This window comes from Mobula birostris, chromosome 2, assembly GCF_030028105.1.
Source record: "Mobula birostris isolate sMobBir1 chromosome 2, sMobBir1.hap1, whole genome shotgun sequence".
In the NCBI taxonomy this organism is placed as follows: Eukaryota; Metazoa; Chordata; class Chondrichthyes; order Myliobatiformes; family Myliobatidae; genus Mobula; species Mobula birostris.
Window position 1 is genome coordinate 137,335,203 of NC_092371.1, and position 12,626 is coordinate 137,347,828.

The 12,626-nt window shown below is 43.7% G+C and overlaps 1 protein-coding gene across 2 annotated transcripts in view; it reads right to left on the reverse strand.

Moving 5' to 3' along the window:
* Positions 1-6,339: 6,339 nt before the first annotated feature.
* LOC140191653 (calpain-1 catalytic subunit-like) overlaps positions 6,340-12,626 on the reverse strand; it is a 46,397-nt gene continuing 40,110 nt past the window's right edge. For both annotated transcript variants that reach the window (XM_072249263.1, XM_072249254.1), the window contains 2 exons: positions 7,604-7,656; positions 6,340-7,311 (listed from right to left, as the gene is read on the reverse strand). In XM_072249263.1, coding sequence (XP_072105364.1) covers positions 7,285-7,311; positions 7,604-7,656 — 80 coding nt within the window. In that variant the 3' untranslated portion in view covers positions 6,340-7,284. The remainder of the gene's footprint in view (positions 7,312-7,603; positions 7,657-12,626) is intronic.

Sequence of the window (12,626 nt, forward strand, 5' to 3'; positions counted from 1 at the left end):
CTTGCAGAGGGTGGTTAGGGGAGCAGAGAAGGTTATTGGGGTCTCCCTACCTTCTGTCCAAGACCTCTTTCAGAGTCAATGCCTCCAGAAGACACGGTACATCATTAAAGACCCCTCACACCCTCTCCATGAACTGCTTGTTCTTCTGCCATCAGGCAAATGTTACAGGAGCCTCAAAACTAAAACCACAAGGCTACTAAACAGCTTCCTCCCACAGGCAGTCAGACTGCTAAATAGCTGCTCCACCTGACTCTGCTTTGGACACCTTTAACTTGCACTGGACACTTATAACTGATTTAACTGACATGTGGCTGTTGTGTTTTACTATTTATTGTTATGTTTATTATTTAGTGTTGCATTTGTTATGTTATGATTGCACTGCCCCTGAGGAACGCTGTCTCATTCTGCCCTGCAGAGCTGATGTATGGTTAGAATGACAATAAGGTTTTTTGAATCGGTTTTTTGAATCTTTTTTTTAAATCTTGAATGTAGAGTGGAAACAAAAGGAGCCTTTTCTGCTTGGCTGCCAATGACTAGTGGTGATTTACAGGGTTTTGGTGGTGAGACCGCATCTTTTTTACATTGATCTGGATTTGTGGCCAAGTTTGTGGACGATACGAAGGTAGGTGGAGGGGCAGGTTATTTTGAGGAAGAAGGGAGGCTGAAGGACTTAGACAAATTAGGAGAATAGGCAGAGAAATGGCAGATAGAATACAGTGGCGGGAAGTGTATGGTCATGCACTTTAGTAGAAGAATAAAAGTGAAGACTATTTTATAAACAGACAAAATTAAAAAATCTGAGGCACAACAGGACTTGAGAGCCGTCTGGGTAGCCTCCAACCTGATGGCATGAACATTGATTTCTTTAACTTCCGTTAATGCCCCACCTCCCCTTCGTATCCCATCCCTTATTTATTTATTTATTTATTTATTTATTCCCTTTTCTTCTCTTTTTTCTCCCTCTGTCCCTCTCACTATAACTCTATAACTCCTTGCCCATCCTCTGGGCTCCCCCCCCCCCTTCTTTCTCCCTAGGCCTCCCATCCCATGATCTTCTCCCTTCTCCAGGCTGGTATCCCTTTTGCCAATCAACTTTCCAGCCCTTAGCTCCATCCTTCCCCTCCTGTCTTTTCCTATAATTTCTGATCTCCCCCTCCCTCTCCCACTTTGAAATCTCTTACTATCTCTTCTTTCAGTTAGTCTTGACGAAGGGTCTCGGCCCGAAACGTCGACTGTACCTCTTCCTATAGATGCTGCCTGGCCTGCTGCGTTCACCAATATTGTTTGTGTGTGTTATTGGGAGTCCTCATGCAGGATTCTCTGAAGATTAACTTGCAGGTTAAGATGATCATGAAGAAGGCAAATGCAATGTTAGCATTTGTTTTGAGGGGACTGGAGTACAAAAGTAACGATGTAATGCTGAGGCTGAGGCTTTATAAGGCATTGGTGAGGCCTCACTTGGAGTATTGTGAGCAGTATTGGCTTCTTATCTAAAGGATGTGCTGACATTGGAGAGGGTTCAAAGGAGGTTCACAAAAATAATTCTAGAATTAAAAGGCTTATCATACGAGGAGAGTCTGATGGCTCTGTGCCCTGTACTCACTGGAATTTAGAAGAATGAGGGGAGGTCTCATTGAAACCTATCGAATGTTGAAAGGCCTTGATAGTGGAGAGGATTTTATTTATAGTGGGCAAGTCTAGGACCAGGGGGCACAGCCTCAGAATAGAGAGATATCCATTTAGAATGAAGATGAGGGGGAATTTCCTCAGCATGAAGGTGGTGAATGTGTGGAATTCATTGCCACAGGCAGTTGTGTAGGCCAGATCATTGAGTGTACTTAAGGCGGTGGTTGATAGATTCTTGATAAGTCAGGGTGTGAAAGGTTCTGGGGAGAAGGCAGGAGAATGGGGTTGAGAGGGAAGTGGATCAGCCATGATCAAATAGCAGAGGTGATTAAATTGGCTGAATGGTCTAGTTCTGCTCCAATTTCTTATGGTCTGATGAATATGCAGGGATAAAGGGGTATGGATCATATACAGGCAGAAGGGATTAGATTAATTTTAATTGTGTTTGGCACAGACTTTGTGGTTGAAGAGCCTCTTCCTGAGCTGTACTGTTCTACATTCTTCTTGATCTGCTATACCACAAATTTTAGTGTCATTCACAGACTTACTAATTATGCAACCTGTAGTCAGATCAAAATTGTTCACACAGTGGATTCCAGTTAATTGTGACACATATAGAACAGTATCTTTTGACCCAATTAAGTGGCTGCCCCAATTAGCTAATGCTTCTTGGAAATAGTTAAAAAGTATAAAAAAGACAAATTGAGTAACAAATTATGCATTTAAATGAAATACAGAGCAAATTAGAATACTCTCAATAGTACCATACTATTATAAAACTGTATAGTTCCTGATAGTTATCGATGGAGGAATTCATCCAGTGCGTGCAATGTACAAAATCAGCATAAACACCTAGTGCGGATGATGGACAACTTTCATCCAGTGCTATTGGCAAACACATTCTCCAAATCTTCACTTTCATTGTAACATTCAAGATGATTGTTGATATCTTCAAATACTTCATAGTTCCTAACCTGATGAAGTAGTGAAATCATTTCATTTTCACACCTGCCTGTTTCCGGCATCTCCTAAGCCTGAATGCTAGAAAATCGCAGTGAGCAAAACATTTCAGGATTGTCTTACTTCTCGACAAATATCACTGGTTTTTTTTTGTACATAAATACAAGCAACTGACACTATTTAAAAACTGTTTGCTCTAAGCACAGTGTAACATCTAACCACTAGACAATAGCATCAGTTGAACACACGTTAGAACATGGTCAGCAAGTCTCCTGCCCCAATTAAGTGGCATGGTGCCCCAAATAAATGAAGAGAATCCCAGAAATTTTTTCAATTTGTTTTTGTTCTATAAGAGTTGTTCCAATTTAGCAGCTGTTCCAATTAACCAATGGGTCAATTAACTGGAATCCACTGTATAGATGACAAACAACAGGGCACACCAATGCTCACAGGCCTTCAATCTGGAAAAAACAAACAACCTTGCACTAGTACCCTCTTAAATAAAGGCACCATTAGCCATCCTCTGGTCTTCTGGTACCACCCCCCCCCCAACAGCTAATGATGATACAAATATCTCTACCAGGGTCCCAGAAATGTCTTCCCCCGGTAGCCCTGCAGTCAGTGCAACACCATTGCAGCTCAGGGAATTCTGGAATTTGGAGTTCAATTCTGGTGCCACCTGTAAGGAGTTTGTACATTCTCCCCATGACTATGTAGGTTTCCTCTGGGTGCTCCAGTTTCCTCTTACAGTCCAAAGACATACCAGTTAGTGGGGTAATTGTAAATTTTCCTGTGATTAGGCTAGTGATACATCAGTGGGTTTCTAGAAGGTGCAGCTCATTGGACCAGAAGGTCTTGCTCCACGATGCATCTCTAAATAAATAAATAGATTCCTATAATGTCCTAGGACACACTTGATCAGGCCTCTGAAGACACATCCACACCACTAGCATCTCCTTTTCTGTAATGATATATTTGAAGACATCACCATTCACTTCCCTGAATTCTCTTAACTTCCATGGTCTTCTCCTTCAGATGAGAAATAGTTACCACCTCGCTCATCTCCCGTATCTCTATACACAGGCAACCACATTGATCCTTAAAGGGTCCTATTCTCTCCCTAGTTACTCATTTGCTCTTGATATACACACGGGATCTTTTGGGGTTCTTCTTATCTTTTCTGCCAAAACTATCTCACGTTGGCTTTTTGCCTTCCTGATTTCCCCCTTAAGTACTCCGGCATTCACTTGATCTTATTGCTCATACTTAACCCATGCCTCCTCCATTTTCCTGACCAGAGCCTCAATATCCCTCGTAAACAGGAATATACTGGCCCTGAACTCTGTCTTTCTTTTAAAACCATCTGCAGCTGGATACCCCAACACATTCCCTGTCTGCAGTTAGGACACCCTCCCCACCCTATGACAGTGCAGAATCTATAGATCCGTGTTCCCATAAGTCCATTTGTGGCTGTGTCTCCATGGTGTTGGATCCTGGGGGTGATGAGGGTTCATGAGCTCATTGTCTGTTCCACCGATGCTCAATCTGCGCTCACACTGCTCTGTCCATCTCTTTGAGAGCCCCTCTCCAACCCCTCCCCTGCCCAATCACCTACTATGTGCTTTGTCATTTGCCATTGGTGAAGTTCCAGAAGATTGGAGGGTGACTAATGTTGTTGCATTGTTCAAGAATGGTAGCAAGGGCAGGCCAGGGAACTACAGGCCAGTGAGCCTGCCTTCAGTTGTAGGGAATTCTGAGGGGTAAGATTTATCATCATCTGGACAGTCCAGGCCTGATCAGGAAGAGTCAGCATGGTTTTGTGTGTGTGAGGTCATGTTTGACAAATGTTTGAGATTTCCAGAGTTAACCAAAGGGATAGTTGAAGGCAGGGCAGTGGACGTTGCCTGGATGAACTTTAGTTAAGGTCTTGCATTTGAGAAGGTTAGGTTTCATGGCATTCAGGCAGAGCTAGCGAGGTGGATTCAGAATTGGCTTACTAACTGGAAGCAAAGGGTGACAGCTGGAGGTTGAGGCCTGTAACTTGTAAGGTGCCCTATGGGTCAATGTTGGGACCTCTGTTATTCAGTATTTATGTAAATTATTTTGATATGAATATAGGTGGCACATTAAGCAAATTTAATGATGATGCTAATTTAAGAGATTTTATGAATAACAATGGATTGTGAAGAAATCTTGACTAGATAGGGAGATGTGCTGAGGAATGGCAAATACATTTCAACAGAAATATGTGTGACGTGATGCATTTTGGACATTCAAATCAAGGTAGGACCTATTCAGTGAATGGCTGGGTACTGATGGGTGTTGTCAAATAGAGGAACTTGGGAATACAAGTGCATAGTTCACTGAAAGCAGCCATGCAATTACAACGTGATGGTGAAGAAGGCATTAGGCATGCTGGCCTTCATCCATCAGAATACCAAATTTAAGAGTAGGAACCATATGTTGCTTTTATGTAAATTGCTGGTGAGGCCAGATTTGGAGTATTGTGTACAGTTTCGGTCACTCTGTTATGGGAAAGAAGTCAAGCTGGAGAGGGTGTAGAAGATTTACAAGAAAGCTGTATGGAATACAGGCCTGAATTATAGGGCGAGCTTGGCTATGATGGATTTTCATACCCTGGAACATAGAAAAGTGAGGGGTGACCTCATAGATCTTTATAAATTCACGAGTTGTTTATAAATTTGTAAGTTGTTTAGAAAATCATGAAGCATATAGATAAGGTGCTTATAAAATCATGAATGATATAGACAAGGTGTTTATAAAATCATAAAACATATAGATAAGGTGTTCATAAAATCATGAAGCATATAGATAAAGGGTTTATAAAGTCATGAAGCATATAGATAAGGTATTTATAAAATCATGAAGGATATAGATAAGCTAGACGGTCATTGTCTTTTCCTTAGGGTTGGAGAGTCCAAAACCATAGAAAAACTACAGCACAGAAACAGGCCTTTTGGCCTTTCTTGGCTGTGCCGAACTATTTTCTGTCTAGTCCCACTTACCTGCACACGGACCATATCCCTCCATACACCTCCCATCCACGTATCTGTCCAATTTATTCTTAAATGTTAAAAAAAGAACCCGCATTTACCACCTCGTCTGGCAGCTCATTCCATACTCCTACCCTCTGTGTGAAGAAGCCCCCCCCTAATGTTCCCTTTAAACTTTTCCCCCCTCACCCTTAACCCATGTCCTCTGGTTTTTTTTTCTCCCCTTGCCTCAGTGGAAAAAGCCTGCTTGGATTCACTCTATATATACCCATCATAATTTTATACACCTCTATCAAATCTCCCCTCATTCTTCTACGCTCCAGGGAATAAAGTCCTAACCTAGTCAACCTTTCTCTGTAAAACAAGAGGACAGAGTTGCAAATTAAGAGGGGAAAGGTTGAAGAGAGACTTAAGAGGTAACCTCTTTACCAAGAAGGTAGTGAGTACCCAGAACAGGCTGCCAGAGGCTGTGGTCCAGGCGAATACTATTCAAGAGGCATATGGATAGGTACATTCAGGGGAGGGGCTTGGAGACTTATGACCGAATGTGGGCATCTGGGACCAGCAATGAAGATGCTGTGGTTGGCTTGGACTAGTCGATTCTGCACTCTATTTCCATAACTCTATGACCCTCCCCACCTCCCTCCTCACCTGGCACTGCTGACCCATCCCACCACTCTAAAGCCCTCACCTAGATTTCTCCACATGTGAGATGAGAGCAGACGAGACGAGACGAGACGAGACTATGAATGGACTTGGTCCTTTATTGCTTTATTAAGATTTTTGGTTGGTGCTGGCCTCCGTCTGGTCCCCCAGCTTTGGCTGGAGAGACGGGACATCCCACCACAGACTATGTAATCCCACTAAGGGAGGAAGCTCGAGTATAGTCTGTGCTAGCCCAGGGACCGGCAGGGGTGTTGGAGGGGAGGAGGGGAGGGGTGGAGAAGTGGGAGGAAGTTCACACCATTTGATCCCAGGGTGGGGCTGATTCTCCCCAGCGTGACAGCCCATTGGAGGTGTAGTGGTTATAATCCGTGTATTGGAAGCGGCTGGGGCAGAGATGGGCCGGGTAAACACCCTACATGGACACTTCCTGCACGTGGACTCCAGAAAGAGGCACTGACAGCACTAGTCCAGAGAAAACAGACATGAGACTGAAGGAGGGAGTGCTGAAACACTGGACTGGGTTGTGGGTGGGGGCAGGAAGACGGTGAGGGGAGTAAGGAGGGATGTATAGAGTTTAGAGGGGGGGAGGTAGAAAGAGGGTGGGCGGAAGCCCGAGCTGAAGCTGAGGGACACAACACAAGAGGCTGATGGTGCTGTGGGACTGTGTGAGATCCAGGGAACCCACACCACGAACTGAGTCCGGTTCCCATCTGACCATGGGTGGGAGACAGGTATGAGGAGGAGACCAGCGTCTACTCCACCAGGGTTCACACAGAGCAGGCCTGGTCACTGGTGGCTTCTCCAGTGTAGGCAAAGATCAGGGACGAGGGGTTGGGAGGAAGGTGCGACGGGTCAGAATGAGTGGGCAGGGGGCGAGGGGGGTCGAGACCTCTGGGCCGTACACAGCAGGGAGAGGGATCTGCATCATTGCGGTACGTTGTGAGGACACTGTCCGTCAGCAGCAGGCTCGGAGCAGGGCAGAGGCAGGCAGGGCTCTTGCTTCGTCTTCTGCTGAATCTTAGCCGGACATGGTCAGGAACAGCCACTGGCAACAGAGAGAGAGGGAGCTTAGTGAGACTGAAACATGGTGCAATGGGCCAGACCCCATCGGGGCAGGACCCTCTCACCGTCCCAACCCTCAACCCCTCCCATCGACATCGACCCTGATCCCCAGCCCAGCCCCGGTGCGGTACGGGCACATCCAATACCCAGACTCTTCAGGCACAGGCCGTTCCCAGCAGTGTAATGTCCAACCCTGGCTCCCCTCACTCTGCACCAGCTCTTCCCCCTCCCGTCCCTGCCCTTGTGCTTATATACCCAGGATGTGGGCAACTCACATCTGCTTTGTTCATCTCCATCATTCCATCTTTCTGCAGGGCTTGGAACGATCCTGGAGAGGGGAAAGAGAATGACTGAGAATGCCATCAGTATTATCAGACTCATCCATTGGCAGTCACTGCCTCATTCCAAACTGCTAGGAAATGGGGCATGGGACAGGGAGAGTCAGAGGGCAAAGGCAGTGTATATATTGGTATCAGGTCCATCAGGCTGATCAGCGACAGTGGGCAGCGAAGTCAGTTGTGAATTATTGATCAGCACCTGGGAATATTATATCATTATATATATAGTCGCCCTACCCAGCAAACCCTGATTTAACCCTAGCCCAATCACGGAACAAGTTATAATGACCAATTAACTGACCGACCATTATGTCTTTGAACTGTGGGAGGAAACTGAAGCACCCAGAGGAAACCCAACATGGTCATTGGAAGAATGTACAAACTTCTTACAGACAGCAGTGGGAATTGAACCTCACTTTCTGGTTCTGTAAAGCACTGTGCTAACTACTGTGCTACTGTGTCACACCGTAGCCAAATGAAGTGTAGGAACTGGCAAGTTAAAATTTCGGGGTATGGACTCTTCAGGTGGAGCAGGGTACTTTGGAACCATTGGCCATAACTCTTATTAGTTTTGGAAAAAAGATGGGACTGGTCCATATGGTAAAGTCCTAACTTGGGCTTGAGTTAACTTTGGTGGCATTAGACCGGAACCAGCAGCTTTAAATTCCCAGGTGTTAATTTGTCATATGACCTGTCCTGGGCCCAGCATGTAGATGAAATCATAGGAAAGCAGGATAGTGTCTCTACTCTCTTAGGATGCTACGGAAGGACAGTTTGTCACTAAACACTCTAATAAACTACTACAGATGCACTCTTCACAGAATTCCAGCTGGTTCAGTGGTGTTGCAACAGCAACTTTACACTTATTAGTAAGTCTGAGGAATGGATTGTAAACTTCAGGAAGGGCGGGGGGGGGGTAGTCTTCATGAACCCAGGAAGACTACCTCATTATTTTATGCTAATAATGTACTTTTGTAACTTATAATCATTTTTATGTCTTGTACTGCACTGCAGCCACAAAACAACAAGTTCCAGGTTACCAATAATAAGTCTGATTGTAGTTGCATCATGGTCTGGTCTGGCAGTTCAAATGCCGGGAACGTAAGAAGCTACAGGGAGTAGTGGATGCTGCCAGATACATCACAGGCTCATCCCTTCCCACCATAGGTAGTATATACAAGAAGCCCCCCCCCTCAAGAAGTCTGTCAAAAATCCCCATCGCCTGGGCCATCCCAATTTCTCACAGGTACCATCAGGCCGGAGGATCAGAAACCTGAAGTCTCACACCGCCAGGTTCAAGAACAGCTATTTCTCTTCAACCACTCAGTTCTTGAACCAACGGGCACAAACCTAATCACTACATTTTAGCAACTATGACCACTTTGATCACTTTACTAAAACTGATGTATTTTTGTTATAATTCTGTTCTTTTGGGGGGGGGGGGAGGTGTATAATCTGTTTAATTTATGTTTTTTGTGAATGCTGCTTACCCGATGCTGTGTCTGTGATGCTGCTGCATACAAGCTTCTCACTGTACTAGTGCAAACATGTCTGTGTGCATGTGACATACTCAGACTTTGACTTTGTAACAGTTAATAAGTGACCATTTGCTGGTAAAAGATGCCTGGCAAGTGGGAGGAGAAAGAAAGTATGGGCCCGGATAGCTGGGATCAAATAAATCCCGAGGAGGAATGTAGGAGTCCACCTGAGAAGAAATCTTGAGAGTTAAAAGAGGACGTGAAATATCCTTTGCAAGTTAGGTAAAGATAAAGGACTTTAAAAGATTAAAAATTAGCTTTACTTGTCATGTGTAAAGTACTGTGTAAGTCTTAGGGACATAGGGACATATATATATATACACACACACACACACACATATATATATATATATACACACACACACACATACATATATATATATATATATATATATATATACACACACACACATATACATGTATATATAGCTAGGGTGCCTAAGACTTTTTGCACAGTACTGTATTTGTCAATGTGGAGTGGAGAGTGAGTTTGTAAATCTGGCGGGAGCAAAGGATGTTGGGGATGGTGAAGGTGGAGTGCTGTGGGAGGGGTGTGGGACAGATGGCAGATAAGAGGTGCTAGGGCGGTGGGTGGTGTGGGAGTGGACACACCCAGCCCTGAAGGTCACTTGATTCTCAACAGTTGGCTTATTGATGGTTAGAGAATGTCTCTCTGTTGCTTTCCACTCCTTCCCCTCTCCCTTCTCCTTTTCTCAACCATGATTCTCCCTCTCCCTACCTCTTTCCCACTCTCAATACATAACAGAGACCCATATCAGAATCAGGTTTATCATCACTCATACATGTTAAGAAATTTGTATTTTTTGCAGCAGTACAGTTGCAATGTGTAAAATTACTACAATACTGTATAAAGGTACTGTGATAAACCTGATTCTGATAGCTATATGTATCATTTGCATCAAATCAAATCGGTGAGGATTATGCTGCTTGTGTGCAGCCACAGGAGAGTGAATCCCTTGATTAGTGTAAGTGTAGAAGTACACTTAATGGGGAAATAAAGAGGACAGAAAGGTACAAAATGAAATCTTGTAGGCAAGATTAAAGATTCTACAGCTATTAGGAGAAAATAGGTGGTTAGGGACATAGCAGGTCCCCATAAAAATCAGCATGACTGTGTGGAGCCACAGGAAATGGTGAGACTTTTAATTAATATTTCTCTTCAGCTTCTACTGTAGAAAAGATGATGGAAGGAATAGAGGCAGAATGATGATGTCTTGGACCACATACAAGTTACCAGAGAGGAGGCAAGCACATTAAGATGGACAAATCCCCAGGGCTTGCATCCTCAGACGTTATGGAAAGCTGTGAAGAAATTGCAGAGGCCCTTGCAGAGATGCACTCAGTGGCCATATTATTAGATAACTCCTGTTCCTAATAAAGTGGCCACTGAGTGTATGTTCATGATCTTCTGCTGCTGTAGCCCATCCATCTCAAGATTCAATGTGTTGTGCATTCAGAGATGCTCTTCTGCACACCACTGTTGTAACACATGGTTACTTAAGTTACTGTTATCTTCCTGTCAGCTGTCCTTTCCCCTCTGACCTCCCTCATTAACAAGGCATTTTTGCCCATGGAGCTCGCCTCTCACTGGATTTTTCGTGTTTTTCACACTGTTGTGCATGAAAATCCCTGGAGATTAGCAGTTTCTGAGATGCTCAAAACAGTCTGTCTGACACCAACAACCATTTCACGGTCAAAGTCTCCAAGATCACATATCTTCCCTATTGTAATGTTTGGTCTGAACAACACTTGAACTTCTTGCCCATGCCTGCATGTCTTCATGCATTGAGTTGCTGCCACATGATTGCCTGATTAGATAGTTGCATTAATGAGGTGTGCAGGTTTACTTACTAAAGTGGTTACTGAGTATATCGGTATCATATTTAGTCACAGATAAAGTTCCACAACATTAGAGGGTGGCTAATAATGTACTATTATTTTAAAAAAAGGTCAGTAAAGACAAGCCAGGGAACTACAGATTGGTAAATCTGACAGTGGTGGGTAAGTTACTGGAGTGGATTCTGAGGAACAGGATCTATAAAACATTTGGCTGAACAAAGTCTAATTAGCGGTAGTCAGCATGGATTAGTGCATGAAAAATCATGTCTCACACATCTCTTTTCAAGAGGCAATGAAGAGGGCTGATGAGGAGAGGAGAGGACATTGTCTGTCTGGACTTTGGCAAGGCCTTTAAGAAGCTCCTGCATGGAAGGCTAATCTGCGAGGTCAGATCACATGGGATCCAGGGAGAGATAGCTACGTGGATACACAATTGATAGTAGAAAGCAGAGAGTGATAGTGGAAGGTAGTTTTTCAGACTGGAGACCCATGGCTAGTGCTGTACCTCAGCTGTCAGCACTTCGTTGTTTGTTCTTTTAATAAATGGCTTGGATAAGAATGAATGGAATGGTTAGTAAGTTTACAGTTGACACTAAAATAGGCGGCATTTTAGTGATGAAGAAGGTTATCTAACATTACAAGGGGATGTTGATCAGCTGGGTAGGTGGGCTAAAGAATGGCAAATGGTATTCAATTTACATGTGTAAGGTGCTACATTTTGGTAAGTCAAATCCAGATAGGACTTTCACGGTGATCAGGGGACTGTGTGTAATGGAGGAACCTTGGAGTACAATTACATGAAATTGGTGTCACAGCTAAACAGAGTGGTGAAGATACTTGGCACGTTAGCCTTCATCAGTCTAGGCATCGAATATAGAAGCTGGGATGTTATGTTGCAGCTGTACAATATGTTGGTGAGACTGCATTTGGAGTATTGTTTTCAGTTCTGGTCACTCCCTCATAGGAAAGATGTCATTAATCTGGAAAGATTGAAGAGAGAACAAAGGGGCTGAGTTATTGGGAGAGGTTGGGTAATCCAGTATTTTACTACTTGGAGTGTAGGAGAATGAAGAGGTGCCTAAAGTCATGGAATCTATTGATAGGGTGAATACGTGGACTTTTTCCCCGAGTTGGGGAATCAAGAACTAGAGGGCCATATATATGAAGAAATTTTAGAATTATTAATATCAAAAAAGGATTTAGGAATGAAGATTCGTACTACCTGAAACAGATACAGAAATTTCGGTAAAATAGTCATCTTAATAGCATTAATTTGACCAATCAATGATAAGGACAATGGGGACCATTTAAACATTTGGCGGTTTGGCATTGTCGAACTTTAGATTCTACTATCGGGCAATTAATATTCGATGTCTGACGTTCTGGACACAAGATATGGATGAAATTCAATGTCCACGATGGGTGAACCGCGAGTGTGAGTCTGTACAGGGGTTCTCATTGGCTTCTATTTTAGGGGCTTCGCTTCCCTTTGCACTCACTAAACTGAATAAACAAACGATTAATCCGATAATTAAACATACAATACGAATATGGTTTCAATT